General features: G+C 43.7%; 1 protein-coding gene across 1 annotated transcript in view; it reads left to right on the forward strand.

The window, feature by feature from the left end:
* Positions 1–23,736, forward strand: part of ANKDD1B (ankyrin repeat and death domain containing 1B) — a 68,562-nt gene that overhangs the window by 21,647 nt on the left and 23,179 nt on the right. Inside the window, 4 exon segments of the mRNA XM_088840207.1 lie at positions 5,947–6,045; positions 6,645–6,699; positions 6,702–6,742; positions 21,715–21,813. Coding sequence (XP_088696333.1) covers positions 5,947–6,045; positions 6,645–6,699; positions 6,702–6,742; positions 21,715–21,813 — 294 coding nt within the window.

Here is a 23,736-nt window from a genome sequence, read left to right on the forward strand (position 1 = left end):
TTGGGAAAAGCATATATTTGACTAGATGGACCTTTGCTGGCAAGGTTAGTGTCTCTGCTTTGTAATATGTTGCCTAGGTCGGTTATATCTTTTCTTCCAAGGAGGGAGCGTCTGTTAATTTCATGGCTGCAGTTACCATCTGCAGTGATTTTGGAGGCCTCCCCCACAAAATTCTTGGACTGTTTCCCCATATGTTTGCTCTGAAGTGAGGGACCAGATACTATGAGGTTAGTTTTCTGAATGTTGAGCTTTAAGCCAACTTTTTCATTCTCCTCTTTCACTTTCACCAAGAGGCTCTTTAATTCTTCTTCACTTTCTGCCATAAGTGTGGTGTCATCTGCATACCTGATGTTATTGATATTTCTGCCAGCAAACTTGATTCCAACTTGTGCTTCATCCAGTCCAGCATTTCTCATGATGTACTCTGCATATACATTAAATAAGCAGGGTGATAATATACAGCCTTGACCTACTCCTTTCCTGATTTGGAGCAGTCTGATGCTCCATGTCTAACTGTTGCTTCCTGACCTGCATACAGATTTCTCAGGAGGCAGGTAAGGTGGACTGGTATTCCCATCTCTTGAAGAATTTTTCCAGTTTGTTGTGATCCACACAGTCAAAAGCTTTGGCATAGTCAATAGGCAGAAGTAGATGTTTTTTTCTGGAACTCTCTTGCTTTTTCGATGATCCAATGGATGTTGGCAATTTGATTTCTGGTTCCTCTGCCTTTTCTAAATCCAGCTTTTCTAATCACAAGTGATTAATGTGAAAGCGTATGTTTGTTTTCCTTATTTGAATACCAGACCACCTGACCTGCCTCTTGAGAAACCTGTATGCAGGTCAGGAAACAACAGTTAAAACTGGACATGGAACAACAGACTGCTTCCAAATAGGAAAAGGAGTACGTCAAGGCTGTTTATTGTCACCCTGCTTATTTAACTTATATGCAGAGTACATTATGACAAACACTGGGCTGGAAGAAGCACAAGCTGGAATCAAGATTGCTGGGAGAAATATCAATAACCTCAGATATGCAGATGACACCACCCTTATGGCAGAAAGTGAAGAGGAACTAGAAAGCCTCCTAATGAAAGTGAAAGAGGAGAGTGAAAAAGTTGGCTTGAAGCTCAACATTCAGAAAACAAAGATCATGGCATCTGGTCCCATCACTTCATGGGAAATAGATGGGGAAACAGTGGAAACAGTGTCAGACTTTTTTTGGGCTCCAAAATCACTGCAGATGGTGATTGCAGCCATGAAATTAAAAGACACTTACTCCTTGGAAGGAAAGTTATGACCAACCTAGACAGCATATTAAAAAGCAGAGACATTACTTTGCCAACAAAGGTCCCTCTAGTCAAGGCTATGGTTTTTCCCATGGTCATGTGTGGATGTGAGAGTTGGACTGTGAAGAAAGCTGAGCACCGAAGAATTGATGCTTTTGAACTGTGGTGCTGGAGAAGACTCTTGAGAGTCCCTTGGACTGCAAGGAGATCCAACCAATCCATTCTAAAGGAGATCAGTCCTGGGTGTTCATTGGAAGGACAGATGCTGAAGCTGAAACTCCAATACTTTTGCCATCTCATGCGAAAAGTTGACTCATTGGAAAAGACCCTGATGCTGGGAGGGATTGGGGGCGGGAGGAGAAGGGGATGACAGAGAATGAGATGGCTGGATGGCATCACTGACTCGATGGACATGAGTTTGAGTGAACTCCGGGAGTTGGTGATGGACAGGGAGGCCTGGCGTGCTGAAGTCTGAGGCTCTGACACCAGGCTCCACAGTCCTTCAGGCTGGAAAATCTCCCTGCCTTACAGTGAGGACAGTCTCCATTCTTGGAGACTGCTGCACTGGATAGAGGCCCACTTGAACATATTTTAAAAGGGTTGGGTGGTTTAAAAATGAAAGTAGACACAATAAACTGTATTAAAAAAAAACAACTCATGTTTTTAAACTTCTTATTTTGCTTATAATATGTACTAGAGATGGGAGGAAAGATTTGTATCTCATTTTACTGTCAGCTGGTCTTTCTTTATGCTACCTTTTGATATGTTTATAAGATACAGACTACTTTAAATGTCCTTATTTTGTGTAATTTGGCTTTCAGTTTTTTTTTCTTGATGATAACATTTTTTAAAGAGCATCCAAAGTTCAAAGCTGTTTTGTTAGGGAGGAAAAATGTTTTATCTTTGATAACCTCCCACTTCTTATCAGACTAGACTTTCTCTGTGGGTGGGTCCTCTGTCACTTTCTTTAACCGTGCAGAAATGCAAGACTTTGTAGCAACCAAAGATAAAAGAGTAAGGCCATTTTAAGGTTGAACAGACTTCTAATATTTCCAGCAGTGTTTTTCCCCAGATTGCTAAATATGGATTAGTGAGAATTCTGAGTGACAAAAATCCAGTTTAATCTGGAATAAACATTTAAGATAGTTTATGAACTCCTAACTAAAGAGTTTGAGGGTGTATCTCACTGGCTGCAGGCATGGCTAGATTCAGCTCCCCCCCAACTCTTGGCTGTCTCTGTTGGCATCTTTTAAAAATTATTTGTTTATTTGGCGGCACCGGGTCTTATTTGCAGTATGTGAGATCTTGCCGCATGTGAACTCTTAGTTGCAGTATGTGGGGTCTAGTTCCCTGTCCAGGGATGGAACCCAGGCTCCCTGCACTGGGAGCATGGAGTCTTAGCCACTGAACCACAAGGGAAGTTCCTCTGTTGGCATTACTGATAAACATACTCTCCACGTAGTGGGAAGGATGGCTGCTAGCAGCCTCAAGTTTAAATTCTTATGAATAGTGTTATGGATTTTGATTCATAAGAAAGAAAATTTCTCCCTCATCAAATATTCATATATAGATCACAGGAGCAATTCTGTTTGGCCCTGCCTGAAACATGTGCCCAATCCTGAATCAATTCCTGTGACCATGGGTTATATGATCGTGGCAGGTAAAGCCTGGCCATTACAACATTAAATGGACTAAATTAATGGGTGTGTGTGTGTGTGTGTCGGCAAGGAGAAGGGCAGGGGAGCGGTTCTCCCAAGGAAAAACAAAGACACAAGCAGTAAATGTCCACTCGCAGACAGAACACTGTCATGCATTATTCATGCCCTTTTTGCGTAAAGGGCTAACAAATTGCCTTTCCTTTCTGCACGAGAATTTAAACCTTAGTTAACTTTCTGGCTCAGTATTAACTATTACTAAGCATCATTGCTTATGATAACAATAACTCCTGATCAGTAAGCTGCATCTGGACTGGGAGGAACTACAGATGAATTGTGAATGCCAGAGGAGAAGCCGTACTTTGGGCATCTCTGAGTGCAGTGACTTCTTTTCTTCTGTTCCAGGGCATCAGCCACCATTTCTTATCACCCGTCTCCCCAGCCACAGGCACAAACTCAGACTGAGTTACGTACCCCCACATATCACCAATTTGGTTATTGCATTTCATTACAATCACTTGAATATATGCTCACATTCCTTAATGGACTCTGAGCTTCCTGAGGACAGGATATTGTATTTTTTATCTTGACCACTTTTGCTTAGCACAAGACCTGACATATATATATATATATATATAATTAAGCATATATATATATAAATGCTTAATAATTGTTTAGTCACACATGCTTACAAATTAGTCACTCATTTATTCAACAACTATTAACAATTATTAAGCACTTATATATATGCTTAATAATATATATTATTAATTTATATTATATTAATATTAATATAATAGATATTATTAAGCATATATTATAAATATATATTATTAAGCATATATATTAAGCATATATAAATATATATATTATTAAGTATATCTATATAAATGCTTAATAACTGTTAATAGTTGTTGAATAAATGAGTGACTAATTTGTGAGAATGTGTGACTAAATGTTTTCATCTAGCATATAATCAGCGTTTCTCATCTTTCTTTTTGTGATTGGTTTATATGGACGTTTGTTGGCACTGTTTGCTGATATTTGTATAAGCCGGACACAATCATTTTGTCATTTCCCAAAAGCTGTTGATGGCTCATGGGGCTTCCCAGGTGGCTCAGTAGTAAAGAAACCACCTGCCAAGTAGGAGATGAAGGAGATGATCCCTGGGTGGGGAAGATCCCCTGGAGAAGGAAATGGCAACCTATTCTAATAATTGCCTGGGAAATCCCACGGATAGAGGAGCCTGGTGGGCTACAGTCCATGGGCTCAAACAGAGTTGGCCATGACTTAGTGACTAAACAGCAGTTTGTGGCTCAAGACTAGAGCTTTATCTCCAATTAGGGATCTAATCTCACAAGCAGCAAAACAGGGCCCCAAGCAGCCTCTGTCTTTTGGCTTTGTCCTTTCTTGGTGATTCAATGAGGACAGGATTTCAGACTTTGAAGGGTTAGAGATATAAGTCTAATTGGCAACATATCTGGCTCAAAAATATAAATAAGGTAAATATTTGGTGCCTGTTACTCTGGCATGTATAGAGTCCCTTAGACTGATCCATACATACTTTTCTGGAAGCCATTTATTATTTTAGCACTTTTCCTTCCTTTTTTCTTTAAGTTGTTGGAGAACCATGAGCTATTATCTCAAGCAAACAGTGACCATTATCTTTTTATTATCTTACATTAGCAGGAGATCAGATAACAAATCTCAGATTCAGGGAACTTCTTATAAAGAGTCTTGCGTCTTGCTTTTAGCATTTCAAACATCTTGCTAAGCTTTTGGTTAACAACATAGCAGGTCAATTTGTGAATGTTTTCTTTAGTTGAAGAAAATAACTTCTGCTGCCCACCAAGTTGGCCACCCCAACTTCTTTTCCTTCTTTTAAATATCTCAGGTTAGAAAATTGAGTTTTTTTTTTACAGGTGTTTCATTATTCTTTTGATAGCCAAGTGACGTTTTGGCTATTGAAAATGCAGTCTCCCTTTGCAATGTGAAAAGTTGGGAGAAATTACCATAATCAGAAGATTCTACCCTTGAACTTTCCTCCCTACAAATTGCACCTAAACTTCTCTCTTAAGCTGTATTCTCTGGATAATTCCTAATTTCTCCATCCCACATCATACAGACCTGTTCTCAAGAGTTTTCCTGTTGATCCTTAGTGAATGTCAAAGATAAGTATAGGAGCAAGCATCTGAGCCACCAGGGAAACCCCATTAACAAGCAGGGAGGGCCTGAAAAGAAGCAGATGATACAATGTCATGTCTCAAGACAAGACTTGTCATGTCAAGACGTCTCTGGTGGCTCAGATGGTAAAGTGTCTGCCTACAATGCAGAAGACTGGGGTTCAATCCCTGGGTTGGGAAGATCTCCTGGAGAAGGAAGTGGCAACCCACTCCAGTATTCTTGCCTGGAAAAATCCCATGGATGGAGGAGCCTGGTAGGCTATAGTCCATGGGGTCACAAAGAGTTGGACATGACTGAGCGACTTCACTTTCTTTCTTTCATGTCTCAATGAGTCATGTAAATATTAAACCCTGGAGAATTTCTGCTTCAAGCATTTTTTTCAGTAAGGCAAGGCTTACTGAGTGATATGCAAGTGACTCAGATGAGGTCTGGCACAAAATCAGCTTCTCAATAAGTAGTTGAGTGAAAGACCTGTTCCATAAATGCAGAAAGTTGGTAAAAATGTTCCGTTTGAAAGGGAAGATAGTCTGGCTGTGAGGTGGGGCCTCCCCAGACACTTTGGAAAGACCATGTCTAAACGTACCTCTCTGCCCCCATGAAAATGATTCTTTGCTGATGGAGTTTGGGGTGAAAACTCAGAACTGGATTTGGTTTGAAGTGAGAGAGGTTGTTATGACCTTTCCCTAAGAAGAGCCCAGAATGCCATGACCAGAATCACCGCCTTGGCCTCCTTGCCCTCCTCAAAATGCTCCCCGCTTTGCCAGTTGTCTTGTGTGTTCAATAAGTGTGTAATAATACTGGAATTTGTGACTGATTTTCAGAAGGGAAGAAAACCATTTCTTTTGGCGGCAGAGAGGGGCCACGTTGAAATGACAGAAAAACTTATCTTCCTTAATCTGCATACTACGGAAAAGGACAAGGTGAGATGGAACTTTATTTTTTCACCAAGGACTAGAGAAAGGGAAGTGGTGGTTGAGGTACAGATTTAGCATTGGCATTTTGGTGAGCAGTTGAGTTCTTCACTTGATACTACAGTGGGAAAGATCATGGGATATCCCAGTGAAATCAACCCACTTTATCAGTGGACTGTCCGAATCATCAATTTTACTCCATAAATGTCTGAAATCAAAGATGTGACAGTGTGGGTCAAAGAGTGCTACACATTGTGAAGTCTTTCGGTATAATATTGCTAAAACTACCTCCCAGAAATCTGGCAACAGTTTACCTTCCAAAAAGTTATATACAATTACTTGCATTATTCTACTTTTTACTAACAAATTGGCAGCAAAGGTAAAAAAAGAAACATGGATGGTTTGTTCCCTTCTCATTTAAACAGCTATGTATTTTCAATTTAAAACTTTAAAAGTATGAATTTCACTTAAAACTCTGGAAAACATGGCCAGTACTCGAACCACAGCTTTATCCAATGTGAGCCCTGCCCCGGGAAGCCACTCTACAGCCCTGCCCGTGGGCAGGGCATTTTCATGGGCAGTTCTCCTGAGATGGGTCTCTGTTGCAGGAGGGGAGCACTGCCCTGCACCTCGCAGCAAATTGTGGTCACAGCCCTGTGGTCCAGTGCTGCTCACCCAGTCACCAGAAATAAATGAGATCAATGAGGTATGTGCAGGGGCTCATTACAGGTGAGCATGCGGTGCAGAAGTGGAAGAGTGAGAACAGCTTTCGAGAAAGGAATAGGAGGCAAACAGAAGTGCTTGTGCCACAGGGTGCAAAGTGAAGTGAAAGTCAGTCGTGTCCGACTCTTTGCGACCCCATGGACTGTACAGACTATTCAGTCTCCAGGCCAGAATACTGGAATGGGTAGCCTTTGCCTTCTCCAGGGGATCTTCCCAACCCAGGGACTGAACCCAGGTCCCCCACATTGAAGGTGGGTTCTTTACCAGCTGAGCCATGAGGGAAGCCCACAGGGTGTAAAAGGTGATGCAGAAAGATTCCTCCCTTTTTCTTTAAAGTAACTCACCAGTTCATTTGTTAATCCATTCACTTATTTACCAAAAAATATTTAATGTGTACTCTGAATGATGGTTAGAGTATGAGACAGAGGGCATCACGGACTCAATGGACCTGAATTTGAGTAAGCTCTGGCAGATGGTGGAGGACAGAGGAGCCTGGCGAGCTACAGTGCTTGGGGTCCCAAAGAGTCAGACATGACTTAGTGACTGAACCCTGCTAGGTAGAGTGTTTTCTGATTCTGGAAGCCTACAGGGCAAGAAGGGCATACAATAAATATTATACTGGGTTAAATACACTAATGGATGTATATGCAGTGTGCTGTGGGAACACAAAGGAAAATCTTTTTCAGAAATACCACAGGCCTCACAGACGAGGTCATATATTATGTGGGTCTGGGCATTCTAATGAACTCTGGTACCAGGAGACTGGAGGAGGACACGAGGATAGACTGTCAGACTGAGCCCGTGTAAGGGAACTGAGGCATGAAAAAGCATGGTGAGTACTGGGAATGACAGTTCCGAAATTGAGGATGGGCAGGGGCGGAGCAATGAAAGGCGGCGCTTACCAGGAGCAGAGACCTGGGAGGGTTTCAGGCAGCACACAGCAGTGGGATCCATCGTGGGTGGAGGCGGGACACTGACTCTAGGCTTTGAGGACTGGTACCTGGAAAGCTGGAGGTGGGGTATCCCTTCAGGTGACAGGAAATGATAGGAGCAAGGGCTATTGGGAACCTGTCACCCAGGCTCTCAGGGGCAGCAAACAGGATGACGTGGGAGCGGGAGGCGGAGGCCACAGGATTTGTGAGCAGGGCTAATGAGAGGCGAGAGTTCTGCCCCCAGCTCCCTGGCTGGGACCCCCAGGACGGTAGGGCACCCATCCCTGAGCTGTGGAGGGTGAGAGGCGGGAGGAGGGTGAGAGCCTCAGGCATAAGGCAGTGGGCGGGTTCTCCCTGAGACACCTGTGGGTTTATTCAGGTGAGGGAAGGTGGGGAGGTAGAAACCCGGTCTGGAGTCCAGCGGAGAGGCAGTGGCTGTGGAGGCAGACTCGTGAGTCATCTGCTCTGGGAGGTCACTTTCTAATCTCTGGGTCCACGCCTTTGGAGCAGGCTGTTTGGAGACCCAGGTGAGTGGAGTCCTCTTGGACTTCATAGCAGTGATGATGAGATTGAAGTGGTTTAACTTTATGAAGATCCTAGGAATGTGATCTTCTTGAATAAAAGTTATGAATGATGTGTGAGAAACTCAAGGAGAACTTGAGTCACCTAGCAAAACTCTTAGCCCTGATTGGCCTTCACAAATACAGAGGTCCAGTCCATAGTCATAGGATTTAAAGTCTTAGTTGTCCTGGCCCTTTTCTGTTCGAATACTTTGCCGCTGGAATGTGTGCGCCTGGATCTAATCCACCTTTTAGCTGTTTTTGAGTCAGGACACACTGAAGAAAGGTCTTTAAGTCTAACAAACTGTAACTGTAGACTGTGATAGATTTTATTTGCACAAAATATCTAGTGATACATATGCTCTTGGGCTGCCTCTGTTTTCTGACATAGGCCCTTGCCAGACCATGGCGTGGTCATGGGACTAGGCTTGAGTGTGATGCTCTCCAAACATTCTGCGTAGCAAACTCATTTCAGTAAAGAAAATGTGAGTATGTGCCTTATCACAGGTGCATTTATCATTAAATCAATATATTATAAAACATATGCCAGAAATATAAATTTTAAAGATTGAGATAAAAATAAACATAAATAGCAATTTTCCTATTTTCTCTACACTGAGAAAGGATTATCTTATAAACATTTGATATGTTTTCCTTTGAGTTTTCTTTGTGTTCCTCTGCATGCATATTTTTAGTGTCTTCCCAAAATGCCTTTAACCCTTCTTTAGCTCCTGGTCATTTAGGTTTTGTTCAGTTTTTCTTCATTATGAAAGTAAGGCTGTCAAGACTGACCCAGACTTGCCCGGGAGTGTCCAGGAGTCTCCAGTGGAGGTGTGGGTCAGTGGTTGCCTGCTGCAGGGTTGGGGGCAGTGAGTGTAGCAGTACACGCATGGGGTCATTTGAAGGAGGTCACCATTATCTTCATTACCTCCACCATAGTTTGGCCTCAGGTAAATAACAGAAGGGAATGCAGCTCCACCCATCTACATAAAATTGGATTAAAGATTTACTGGGCACGGCCCCGCCCATCAGAACAAGATCCATTTTCCCCCTCAGTCAGTCTCTCCCATCAGGAAGCTTCCATAAGCCTCTTATCCTTCTTCATCAGAGGGCAGAGAGATTGAAACAGGCTGAAAACCACAGTCACAGAAAACTAACCACTCTGATCATGTGAACCACAGCCCTGTCTGACTCAGTGAAACTATGAGCCGCGCTGTGTGGGGCCACCCAAGATGGACAGGTCACGGTGGAGAGTTCTCACAAAACGTGGTCCACAGGAGAAGGGAATGGCAACCCACTTCAGCCTTGAGAACCCCATGAACAGTATGAAAAGGCAAAAAGATAGGACACTGAAAGATGAACTCCCCAGGTCGACAGGTGCCCAATATGCTACTGGAGATCAGTGGAGAAATAACTCCAGAAAAAATGAAGGGATGAAGCCAAAGCAAAAACAACACCCAGTTGTGGATGTCACTGGTGATGGAAGCAAAATCCGATGCTGTAAAGAGCAATATTGCAGAGGAACCTGGACTGTTAGGCCCATGAATCACGGCAAATTGGAAGTGGTCAAGCAGGAGATGGCAAGAGTGAACACTGACATTTTAGTTCAGGAATCAGCAAACTAAAATGCACTGGAATGGGTGAATTTAACTCAGATTACCATTATATCTACTACTGTGGGCACTAGTAGATATTCTTCCCTTAGAAGAAATGAAGTAGCCATCATGGTCAACAAAAGAGTCTGAAATGCAGTACTCGGATGCAATCTCAAAAACGACAGAATGATCTCTGTTTGTCTCCAAGGCAAATCATTCAACATCACGGTAATCCAAGTCTGTGCCCCGACCAATAACTCTGAAGAACCTGAAGTTGAACGGTTCTATGAAGACCTACAAGACCTTCTAGAACTAACACCCAAAAATGATGTCCTTTTCATTATAGGGGATTGGAATGCAAAAGTAGGAAGTCAAGAAACACCTGGAGAAACAGGCAAATTTGGCCTTGGAGCACGAAATGAAGCAGGGCAAAGGCTAACCGAGTTCTGCCAAGAGAACACACTTGTCATAGCAAACAGCCTCTTCCAGCAACACAAGAGAAGACTCTACACATGGACATCACCAGATGGTTGACTCTGAAATCAGATTGATTATATTCTTTGCAGCCAAAGATGGAGAAGCTCTATACAGTTAGCAAAAACAAGACCGGGAGCTGACTGAGACTCAGATCATGAAACCCTTATTGCCAAATTCAGACTTACATTGAAGAGAGTAGGAAAAACAACTAGACCATTCAGTTATGACCTAAATCAAATCCCTTACGATTATACAGTGGAAGTGAGAAATAGATTCAAAGGATTAGATCTGATCGACAGAGTGCCTGATGAACTATGAACAGAGGTTCATAACATTGTAGAGAGACAGGGATCAAGGTCATTCCCAAGAAAAAGAAATGCCAAAAAGCAAAATGGTTGTCTGAGGAGGCCCTACAAATAGCTGTGAAAAGAAGAGAAGCAAAAAGTAAAGGAGAAAAGGAAGATATACCCACTTGATGGAGAAGGCAATGGCACCCCACTCCAGTACTCTTGCCTGGAAAATCCCAGGGATTGGGGAGTCTGGTGGGCTGCTGTCTATGGGGTCGCACAGAGTTGGACACGGCTGAAGCAACTTAGCAGCAGCAGCATACCCATTTGAATGCAGAGTTCCAAAGAATAGCAAGGAGAGGTAAGAAAGCCTTCCTCAGTGATCAGTGCAAAGAAATAGAGGAAAACAATAGAATGGGAAAGACTAGAGATCTCTTCAAGAAAATTAGAGATACCAAGGGAAGATTTCATGCAAAGATGGGCGCAATAAAGGACAGAAATGGTATGGACCTAACAGAAGCAGAAGATATTAAGAAGAGGTGGCAAGAATACACAGAAGAACTGTAAAAACGATCTTCATGACCCAGATGATCATGATGGTATGATCACTCACCTAGAGCCAGACATCCTGAAATGCAAAGTCCAGTGGGCCTTAGGAAGCATCACTACAAAGAAAACTAGTGGAGGTGATAGAATTCCAGTTGAGCTATTTCAAATCCTAAAAGATGATGCTGTGAAAGTGCTGCACTCAATATGCCAGCAAATTTGGAAAACTCAGCAGTGGCCACAGGACTGGAAAAGGTCCGTTTTTATTCCAATCCCAAAGAAAGGCAATGCCAAAGAATGTTCAAACTACCACACAATTGCACTCATCTCACACGCTAGCAAAGTAATGGTCAAAATTCTCCAAGCCAGGCTTCAAAAGTATGTGAACCATGAACTTCCATATTTTCAAACTGGATTTAGAAAAGGCAGAGGAACCAGAGATCAAATTGCCAACATCCGTTGGATTATCGCAAAAAAAAAAAAAAAGAGAGAGTTCCGAAAAACATCTATTTCTGTTTTATTGACTATGTCAAAGCCTTTGACTTGTGGATCACAATAAACTGTGGAAAAGGCCAGTTTTCATTCCAATCCCAAAGAAAGGCAATGCCAAAGAATGTTCAGACTACCACACAATTGCACTCATCTCACACGCTAGCAAAGTAATGGTCAAAATTCTCCAAGCCAGGCTTCAAAAGTATGTGAACCATGAACTTCCATATTTTCAAACTGGATTTAGAAAAGGCAGAGGAACCAGAGATCAAATTGCCAACATCTGCTGGATTATCAAAAAAGCAAGAGAGTCCCCGGAAAACATCTATTTCTGTTTTATTGACTATGTCAAAGCCTTTGACTTGTGTATCACAATAAACTGTGGAAAATTCTCAAAGAGATGGGAATACCAGACCACCTGACCTGCCTCCTGAGAAATCTGTATGCAGGTCAGGAAGCAACAGTTAGAACTGGACATGGAACAACAGACTGGTTCCAAATAGGAAAAGGAGTATGTCAAGGCTGTATATGGTCACCATGCTTATTTAACTTCTATGCAGAGTACATCATGAGGAACGCTGGGCTGGAAGAAGCACAAGCTGGAATCAAGATTGCTGCGAGAAATATCAATAACCTCAGATATGCAGATGACACCACCCTTATGGCAGAAAGTGAAGAGGAACTCAAAAGCCTCTTGATGAAAGTGAAAGAGGAGAGTGAAAAGGTTGGCTTGAAGCTCAACATTCAGAAAAGTAAGATCATGGCATCTGGACCCATCACTTCATGGGAAATAGATGGGAAAACAGTGGAAACAGTGTCAGACTTTTTTGGGGGGCTCCAAAATCACTGCGGATGCTGATTGCAGCCATGAAATTAAAAGACGCTTACTCCTTGGAAGATAAGTTATGACCAACCTAGACAGCATATTAAAAAGCAGAGACATTACTTTGCCAACCAAGGTCCTTCTAGTCAAGGCTATGGTTATTCCAGTGGTCATGTATGGATGTGAGAGTTGGACTGTGAAGAAAGCTGAACACCGAAGAATTGATGCTTTTGAACTGTGGTGTTAGAGAAGAATCTTGAGAGTCCTTTGGACTGCAAGGAGATCCAACCTAAAGGAAATCAGTCCTGAATATTCATTGGAAGGATTGATGCTGAAGCTGAAACTCCAATACTTTGGCCACGTGATGCTAAGAATACACTCATTGGAAAAGACCCTGATGCTGGGAAAGATTGAAGGTAGGGGAGAAGGGGACTACAGAAAATGGTTTGATGGTATCACTGACTCAATGGACATGAGTTTGAGTAAACTCTGGGAGTTGGCGATGGACAGGGAAGCCTCGAATGCTGCAGTCCATGGGGTCACAAAGAGTTGACTGGACTGAACTGAATGGAGTACCTGGCTTATACACATTCGATGCTGAAAAAAAGACTGTGTAAAAACCCAAGTGGTTATTCTGGAGCCTAAAGAAGACAGGATGATGCCTTATTTTAAATACAAAATACTTTGGTGTGGAGATTATTTAATACTGATCTTCATTTTTTTCAAAAATTAAAAATGTGTGGCCATGCTGAGTGGCTTGTGGGATCTTAGTTCCCTGACTAGGGATCGAACCCAGGCCCCTGGCAGTGAGAACACTGAAGTCCTAACCACTGGACCACCAGGGAATTCCCCAGTCTTCCTTTCTTTAGATGAGGAAACTAGAATTTATGAAAATTAAGGGTCTCATCCAGGATCATGCAGCTATTCAGTGACAGCACAAGGATAGAGCTCAGGACCTAAGCTACTAGCCACTGCCCTAATCTTGTCTTCCAAGGGTTTTACTCTCTTTTTCTATTTTTCTAATTAATTTAATATGTAATGAAACTAACAAAAAATTTGAATAGCACCGAAGGGTATATGATGCTCCTGCTGCTGCTAAGTCACGTCAGTCGTATACGACTCTGTGTGACCCCATAGACGGCAGCCCACCAGGCTCACCCGTCCCTGGGATTCTCCAGGCAAGAACCCTGGAGTGGGGTGCCATTTCCTCCTCCAATGCATGAAAGTGAAAAGTGAAAGTGAAGTCACTCAGTTGTGTCTGACTCTTCGAGACCCCCTGGACTGCAACCTACCGGGCTCCTCTGTCCATGTGATTCTCCAGGCAAGAGTACTGGAGTGGCTTGCCATTGTCTTCTCCCGGGTATATGATGAAAACTATCTTATTCCAACTTCCCATCTCAATTTCACCTCCTAGAAGTAATAGTATTAATGATTTATTTAATCTTGCAGGAATTTTCCATGCATTCTTTTGAAAAATGATCACATACTGACATCACATAAATAGTAGCTTGCGCTCACTCTGTAAGTGTGTATGTATATATATAAACATATGTACATACGTATACATATATATACATATATACCTACTTGTGTGTATGGATATCCTGCTCTGCACCTCATTTTTTTAAATTGTCAGTGTGTACATATCTTGGGATAGCAGAGAGTTGGACACGACTGAGCAACTGAACTGAACATATCTTGGAGATATCTCCATATTGTAGTGTATAAGCAATTCATTTTCAAAAGCTTAAATGTTAACTTTAACTGGTACTAAGTTTTTCCGGTGTTGAACACCAGAATTGAGAATAAAGTCCCAAACTGGTAATGTTTTATATATTCTTGTTTTCTGCTGGCAGGAGCATACTTTCGTTTAATTCTTTTGGAAAGCAGTTTGTCACTTTCCATTCACCCATGTTTGGAAAATTATGTTAAAAGAAAAGTTTAAGAGGAGGGGAAAGCCACATGCATTAAGATAGATGTTAAGGTAACTAGTGGTGGTGTGGGGGCAACATAGGGGTGGGGGGGAGTAGGAGGTTCAAACTATTGGATGTGAGCTTAGCTCAAGGATGTCTTAAACACAACACAGAGAATTTAGCCTATATTTTGTATTAACTGTAAATAGAAAGTAACCTTTAAGAACTGTATAAAAATTTAAAAAGATTGAAAAAGATGTTAAAATTACCTTCAATAACCAAGAATTTGATAAAACCCGTAAGGGCAACAAACGGTAGGGGAAGGCTGAATAAAATTTTGGTACACCTATTTCTTGGAAAATTATATAACCGTTAAATATTAATGATAAATACTAAGCCTATTACAATACAGAAAAATGTTCATGATAGAACACTAATAGAAAAAAACAGTATGTTCTACCTATGATTTTAACTGTATAATTTTTTTTTCCTGTCATTCCACTCAGCTTGCAGGATCTTAGTTCCCTGACTGGGGATCAAACCTTGGCCCATGGCAGTGAAGGCACTGAGTCCTAACCACTGGGCCACCAGGGAAGTCCCTCATTGTGCATAATTTATATATACACGGACAAGATTGCGAGAGTGGAAAGTGCAGAGTGAGGTAATTCCCACTGATGTCACAAGGTGATTTATGCAATAAATGAGCATAAAGTTAAGAATTCATGGGACCCGGGAAGTATTCAGAATACTTTGAATTCAGAATATTTCCAGCATATTTTCGTGTCATGCCCAGGTGCCCCTCTGTCCACAGTCTGCAGCCAGTCTGAAAAGGGCCCCTGGAAAGGCCTCCCGCATTAGCACGGTCCTCCCCGGCTCTCTCCCTTTGGCTTGTTCCGTTGCTCTGTGCCTCCCTCCTGTACTTCATTAACTGGCCCTCTGAAGGGTTTTGCTCCGTAATGCCTTTCACATGCTCTGTGTTCTCCCCGCCTTGCCAGGACTGCAGGCTCCACGGTATCCATATCATTACACCTCATCCAGACAGCCTGGAAATTGTCCTAAGTCCATTTTTTCGCCTTTTACATTATCTTGAGTTCCCCCCTCCACATTCATTCTCACACTTCCTGGATCAACAGCCTCATTCCCCACTGCTGTCCACACCCGTGTCTGCCCAGCCCAGTAAAGACCCCGGGGAAGCAAGCGGCGTGATGCAGGAAGCCAGCAGCCTGGACACACACCGGGGTCCTGTTAGACTCATCTGGCTTTAGCATCTGTCGGTGATTACTATGTTTGATCTTGGAGAAGCTTCACCAGCTGACATTGGTTAGTTTTGGTCTCCAGGAGCTTGCTTTGCGCCCCCCACCCCGACTAAGGGCGGGGGTAAAAGTTGAGTCATTTCTGAGGAAGTAATTGGAGAAAGATTATGGATTTAGCTGCCCATGGAGGCTGTCTCCACTTGTGCTGCCTATAGGCGAGGCTGCCTATCCCCCAGGATCCAGTGAAGACTTTTGTAGACCCTAAGAGCTTCATGTTTCTGGAGGGCTTCCCTTGTGGCTCAGATGGTAAAGAAGCTGCCTGCAATGCAGGAGACCTGGCTTTGATCCCTGGGTTGGGAAAGATTCCCCAAGAGAAGGGAATGGATACCCACTCCAGTATTCTTGCCTAGAGAATCCCACGGACAGAGGAGCGTGGCAGGCCACAGTCCATGGGGTCACAAAGAGTCAGACACGACTGAGGACTGTCTTATCCTCATATCTTATCAAATAACTTTAAAGGCTCCCACATTCCACGTTAAATACATCTTTCCTTTTCTTGTAACTTATTTTTAAAGGCTTTTTTATTTGTTTACAATTATTTGGATATGATTATTTTGTTCCATCACTAAGTTGTGTCCGTCTCTTTGCCACCACATGGACTGCAGCACGCCAGGATCCTCTATCCTCCACTAGTTCCCGGGGTTGGTCAGATTCAGGTCCATTGAATCAGTGATGCTACCTGTTCAGTTCAGTTCAGTCACTCAGTCGTGTCCGACTCTTTGTGACCCCATGAATCGCAGCACACCAGGCATCCCTGTCCATCACCAACTCCCGGAGTTCACTCAAACTCATGTCCATCGAGTCGGTGATGCCATCCAGCCATCTCATCCTCTGTCGTCCCCTTCTCCTCCTGCCCCCAATCCCTCCCAGCATCAGGGTCTTTTCCAGTGAGTCAACTGTTCGCATGAGGTGGCCAACGTATTGGAGCTGCCTGTTCAGTTCAGTTCAGTTCAGTCGCTCAGTCGTGTCCGACTCTTTGCGACCCCATGAATCACAGCACGCCAGGCCTCCCTGTCCATCACCAACTCTCGGAGTCCACTCAAACTCACCTCCATCGAGTCGGTGATGCCATCCAGCCATCTCATCCTCTGTCGTCCCCTTCTCCTCCTGCCCCCAATCCCTCCCAGCATCAGGGTCTTTTCCAGTGAGTCAACTGTTCGCATGAGGTGGCCAACGTATTGGAGCTGCCTGTTCAGTTCAGTTCAGTTCAGTCGCTCAGTCGTGTCCGACTCTTTGCGACCCCATGAAATCACAGCACGCCAGGCCTCCCTGTCCATCACCAACTCTCGGAGTCCACTCAAACTCACCTCCATCGAGTCGGTGATGCCATCCAGCCATCTCATCCTCTGTCGTCCCCTTCTCCTCCTGCCCCCAATCCCTCCCAGCATCAGGGTCTTTTCCAGTGAGTCAACTCTTCGCATGAGGTGGCCAACGTATTGGAGCTACCTGTTAGGTAGTTAGAATAGGGAAAAGGAGTCCAAAATGGCAGTGGCTAAAAGACAAGGAAGAGAAAAGCCCGTGAAAATTGAACAGAGGAAGGTCAAAGGAAGGTCCAAGGACCGGAGTGAGGACTTCAGGTAGAAGAGCATTCCTGACTAAGCCCAATTTGCATAGGGCAGGCTCAGGGGGAAGAAAAAAACATAAAAAGAGGAGCCAAAGGGCTCTCTCTCTCTCCCGCGCGCGCTGGGGCGCTCTTCTCTTTGCATCTTTGTTTGGCGGTTCTAGCAGGGGAGCGCAGCTACTCGTATACCCTTGACCGAAGACCGGTCCTCCTCTAGCGCAGATGGTCGTCATATTCAACCAAGCGCGCAGCTTCGGGAGGGACGCACCTGGAGCGGTGAGGGAGGAAAGGGACACCCGCCTAGCCAGCTAGATCAGCCCAGTCAGCCCTGGCGATCAACGGGGTGACAGATGTCGCAACCAGATCGCCCTCACATCCTTCTCTTCGCGTCTTTGGATCGACGTGCCTTCACACCTCGAAGATGGATTTTCCTGCTATCGTCTAAATAAAATAGAACTGTAACACTGATTTGTCTAAGAGCTATAAAACGTCCGTTAGAGACCTGAGAGCTATAACACGGTCTGTCCAAGACCTGAGAGCTGTGACACGCCAAGGGGGCTTTAATGTCCGTCACTCCAGATCTTCGTTGAGACAGAACCCGAGGAGCATACACTCGCCCGACATAACCATCTCATCCTCTCCCATCCTCTTCTCCTTTTGCCTCCAGTCTTTCCTACCATCAGGGTCATTCCCAATAAGTCAGCTTTTTGCATCAGATAGCCAAAGTATTAGAGTTTCAGCTTCAACATCAGTTCATCCAATGAACATTCACAGTTGAATTCCTTTAGGATGGACTGGTTGGATCTCCTTGCAGTCCATGGGACTCTCAAGAGTCTTCTCAGCACCACAGTTCAAAACCATCAATTCTTTGGCACTCAGCCTTCTTTATGGTCCAACTCTCACATCTGTACATGACTACTGGAAAAAACATAGCTTTGACTATACAGACCTTTGTTGGCAGAGGTTACTTTTTTTTTTCCAGAGGTTACTTTTTAATATGCTGTCTAAGTTTGTCATACCTTTCTTTCCAAGGAGCAACCATCTTTTAATTTTATGGCTATAGTCACCATCCACAATGATTTTGGAGCCCAAGAAAATAAAATGTTACTGCTTCCACCTTTCCCCCTTCTATTTGCCTTGAAGTGATGGAACCTGATGCTATGATCTTAGTCTTTTGAATCATGAGTTTTAAGCCAGCTTTTTTGCTCTCTTCTTTCACTTTTGTCAAAAGACTCTTTAGTTCCTCTTCACTTTATGCCATTAGAGGGGTATCATCTGCATATCTGAGGTTGTTGATATTTCTCCCGGCAGTCTTGATTTCAGCTTGTACTTCATGCAGTCCGGTATTTTGCATGATGTACTCTACACATAAGTTAAATAAGCAGGGTGACAATATACAGCTTTGACATACTCCTTTCCCAATTTGGAGCCAGTTCATTGTTTCATGTCCAGTCCTAACTGTTGTTTCTTGACCTTACATACAAGTTTCTCAGAAGATAGGTAAGGTGGTCTGGTATGCCCATCTCTTAAAAAAATTTCCACGGTTTGTTGTAATCCACACCGTCAAAGACTTTAGCATAGTCAATGAAGCAGAAGTAGCTATTTTTCTGGAATTTCCTTGCTTTCTCCATGATCCAGTGGATATTGGCAATTTGATCTCTGATTCCCCTGCCTTTTCTAAATCCAGCTTGTATATCTGGAAGTTCTCAGTTCACGTACTGTTGAAGCCTGGCTTGGAGAATTTTGAGCATAACCTTGCTAGCACGTGAAATGAGCACAATTATACAGCAGTTTGAATATTCTTTGGCATTGCCCTTCTTTGGGGTTGGAATGAAAACTGACTTTTTCCAGTCCTCTGGCCGCTGCTGAGTTTTTCAAGTTTGTTGACATACTGAATATAGCACTTTTCAGTTCAGTTCAGTTCAGTTGCTCAGTCGTGTCCGACTCTTTGCAACCCCATGAATCACAGCACGCCAGGCCTCCCTGTCCATCACCAACTCCCGGAGTTCACTCAAACTCATGTCCATCGAGTTGGTGATGCCATCCAGCCATCTCATCCTCTGTTGTCCCCTTCTCCTCCTGCCCCCAATCCCTCCCAGCATCAGAGTCTTTTCCAGTGAGTCAACTCTTCACATGAGGTGGTCAAAGTATTGGAGTTTCAGCTTTAGCATCAGTCCTTCCAATGAACACCCAGGATCGATCTCCTTTAGCATGGACTGGTTGGATCTCCTTGCAGTCCAAGGGACTCTCAAGAGTCTTCTCCAGCACCACAGTTCAAAAGCATCAATTCTTCGGTGCTCAGCTTTCTTCACAGTCCAACTCTCACATCCATAGGTGACCACTGGAACTTTTAGACCACGCTAATTTATGACTGATTTCTTAGAACTCTGCTCATACTTGAAATTTGACCTACAAATTGTTTACAGTGTGATGGATGCTTTATGAATACTGCATTTAGCAGTCAGTGAGGTATGAGCGTGTGGATCGAACACTGCCTTTGTCCAGTGTTGTGGTCCCTTGGTATCCGGAGCGACGCTCTGTTAAGGCTCCCGCGCCGGTTTGGCGCTTGCAGAGCCTGCCGGCCCGCGCTGCGCCTGTAGTGCCGCGCGGGGGCGATGCCACAGCCCCTGCCGCTCTTTGGGTCCCTGGCTGTGGGCGCTTTACAAACCTGTTTCTGCGTCAGACCCTTCCATGAGGGGGCATTGCCTACCCTCTGATCTCAGTCTAGATGTCACCCTGTCCAAGGTTTCCTTGATCACTCACTGGAAAGTAATCCTGCAGTCACATTCTTTCCCTTCGCACGTTAGCAGGCTCATTACCACTAGCTGATGTTACTCTTCTAAGAACATCTGGAATCCAATAGATGGATTTATTCTAAATCTGTTAATTTACTGATTTAGCAGTCTACTGATCTATACACCAATTGATTGTCCGCCCTTACTGGAATGAAAGGTCAGAGATACTGTCAGTCTAATCATACCCACGCCCCCACTATTTAACATAGGGCCTGGTACATAATACGTGCTCAATAAATATTTGTGGCCTTATTGAGATGATAGTTAAGATCGTTGCACACCTTTACTAGCTCATGTATTTCCCAAGTATTGTGATAATTTGAGGAAAAGAGGTCGGATGGTGTGGTTGACAGAATAATAGCCCCCAAAGAAGTCCACATTAGGATCCTGGGAACCTGTTGAGTTTGTGAAGTTACAGGGCAAAGGGGAATTAAGGTTGATCATCATCTGACCCTACAACGAGATTATCCATATATAATATAATCACAAGTGTCCTTTCAAGCAGAAGAATGAGGCCAGCAGGGAGGTCAGAGGGATGGAACATGAGAAGGACTGAGCACCCCCATTGCCTACTTTGAAGGTGAAGGAGGGGGTCAGAGAGCCAAGGGGTGTGTGTGGCTTCTACAGACTGAAAAAGGCAAAGAAATGGATTCTCCTGAAAGCCTCCCTATAGGCCTTTCTTTTCACCCAGTGAGACTCATTTCAGACTTCTGACCTCTAGAACTGTAAGATAATACATCTGTATTGTTTAAGGCACTTACATTTGTGGTAATTTGCTATTCACAGCAATAGAAAACTAATAATATAGGTGGGTCTGTTATTGTCACAGAGGAAGACATAGAGGCCCATCCTTGAGAGGCCTTTTATTCAAGGCCATTTAGGCATTTACTATCAGCTCAAGCTAGATTCCCATTGGTCGGAGTGTGTATCAATCTGTGAGTATTTGCTCCACTTGCCTATGACTTTATAACCAACCAACCCAAAGCACAGTGGCTTAGAAACATACGCTGTTATCTTTAAGCTTTTCTTCTTGCAAGGACTTTTGCAGGAAGACAGGATAATCAGGGGCTTCCCAGGTGGCCCAGTGGTAAAGAATCCCCTTGCAATGCAGGAGACGCAGGAGACATGGGCTTGATCCCTGGGTCAGGAAGATCCCCTGGAGAAGGAAATGGCAACCCACTCCAGTATTCTTGCCTGGAGAATCCCTTGGTGGACCACAGTCCGTGGGGTCACAAAGAATTGGACACAACTGAGCCACTAACACTTCCATGCTGTTTTGAGGTGGTATCTGCAAGGGGACAGTTGCTAGTAAACAGTCACAATGAAAGAGGGTTGAGGCATTTCTGGGGCCAATACCAAGTTCATCTCTTCTGGCTCAAGGAGAGGGTTAGCAGGGTATAGAGAGAGAAGACTTGGCTCCAGTTCACTTCGTACTTCCTGGCTTTAGCTCATATTTGCCTGAGGCATGCCTAGGACCTGACTCTTCACCTAAAAGCAGCAAAGAGCACCCCCCACCCAATAATCAGAAGCACATTGGATTTTCTCTTTAAAAGAGTCATACTGTTTCATTGTATTCATTGATAACCATGAGAAGAACACCAGAAAGCAGGTTGGATTCCAATGGGAATCCCTCCCTGCTTTCTCTCTCCACCTGTCTCTTACAGATCAATATCAGTGCTTTGTAGACAGCAAGCCGGAATGGCCATGCATCACTTGTCAGCTTTCTTCTCAATGAGAACTTTGATCTGCACCAGAAGATGGAAGTGAGTCTATTAGGATAACATGGACTTTGATCCCAGCTCTGTGAGGCTTGGCTGTGCTGTAAGATGCTGCTTGCAGATACAGTGGGGAAAGAGAGGGGAAGAACAGGTGATCACAAAGGAGGAATTCTTTCTCGGAGGGCTGACCAACTCCCTTTGCAGACTGAGTTTTAATCATGAGAAATAGAATCCGAGGGTTGAATTTTAGAAAGTTGTTGTAGTTCCTGAACAAAATGAAATCTTTGTGTTTTAAATATTTATATTTGCCGCAGTTAAACTTTCTCATGTGTCTGGAGATGCTGTTCTTATATTAAATTTATCAGTCTGGGAAAATGATGAAGCTGCTGTTCATAGGAAGGAGAAGGATTATTTTTCCCCCTTCGCTGACCGATTTTGTTTTTCTTTTGAAAGTCAGTCATTTGTACTGATTTAGGTTTTCTGAAGTTGGCCCTGGCAGAATTAACAAAGGCCATCTGTGCTGGAATTAGATGCTATTTTTCACTCTACTTTCATTTCTCCTGGGAGAATATTCTTTCCTCTGATCTTGCTTAAGCCATTGCTATTTATTGTATTAACTGGAGAGAAGGGATGTGATTTAAACCAGGATTGGTAGTTTTTGGAGAATGGCACAAGAGGCTCTGAATTTGCCTGGTCTATCCAAGAATGCCTCCTGCTTCTCAGGAGGGTTTGGGGCCACAGCAAGGCTGGTGGTCCCAGCAGGAAGGGCCCTCCCTATGTCCCTGGGATTAGGGCTCTGTTCTCTTTTTTCATGCTTGGTTCTTCCAGAGCAGAAGACGTCTGTGTGGAAAGCCTGTCCCTCCACCCCGTCTGTCTCCGACTGCCCTTGCTCACCCTTGGACAGTCTGATGTACACAACTTTAGGTCCCATCTGCCTCTCCTTTCCTCCTCCTCTGAGTGCTGCTGGGTTCTTTGCTCAATCACTACATCTCTCTTCCATCCATCTACCCCTGTGGGAAGGAGGCTGGTGTTGATGTGGGAGACAGGAAGATCTGGGCTCAAATCCTGTCTCTGTTACTTCCTGTCTCCAATGCCTCGGGAGGTGATTTAACCTCTGTGTCTCGAATCGATAGCTTAGGTGATTCAGGATCTCCAAAGAAGAAGATTTAGCTTCTGGACCAGGTACCAGGCTTGATCACTCAAGAGCTTTTGTGTAGCAGAGTTTTATTAAAGTATAAAAAGGGGCAGAGGAAGCTTCTGACACAGACATCAGAAGGGGGTGGAGAGTGCCCCCCTCACTAGTGTTAGCATGGAGTTAGATACTTTTTAAATTGGTTATTGCAATGAGTCAAAAGAAAGTCTCAAGGCTGTAAAGATCTTACTAGACCAACTCCCACAGTTTACATTTTAAGATGACAGGATTAGAACTAACAATAGAAAGATTTTACCAGACCTACTCCCATAATATGCATTCAAAGATATCAGGATTAGTCAGAAAGTTTTCAGGAAGGAGAAACTGTCCTCAAGCAGGATACATTGTTGTTATATAATCCTTAGTACAGAGTTTAAACTGAGTTGTTTGTTGTGTAATCATCAGTTCTGGGCTTAAAGAAGAAAATGTTTTATGTGACTAAGGAATGAAGAGAATAAAAGACTTTGTCCTTTCCTCTTCTTTGAGAATCCCAGACCCCTATCTCCTCTTTGAGAGTCCCAGACCCATCTCCCCTCAGGGACCCGGGCTTCTTATCAACCTGCCTAGGAATTGACTCAGTATGTAAAGTGTAGAATAGAAGACCTAACTGCTGGGGTGGTTGTGAATGGAAAGCTGTCAATTTAGTGTTTTTAAACAGTATTAACTGTTGGGGATATGAGAGTATTAACTGTATGGATGTGAGAGTTGGACTGTGAAGAAAGCTGAGCGCTAAAGAATTGATGCTTTTGAACTGTGGTGTTGGAGAAGACTCTTGA

The sequence above is a fragment of the Moschus berezovskii genome, chromosome 9 (genome assembly GCF_049115385.1).
Source record: "Moschus berezovskii isolate FMDL1 chromosome 9, NW_MosBer_1.0, whole genome shotgun sequence".
In the NCBI taxonomy this organism is placed as follows: domain Eukaryota; kingdom Metazoa; phylum Chordata; class Mammalia; order Artiodactyla; family Moschidae; genus Moschus; species Moschus berezovskii.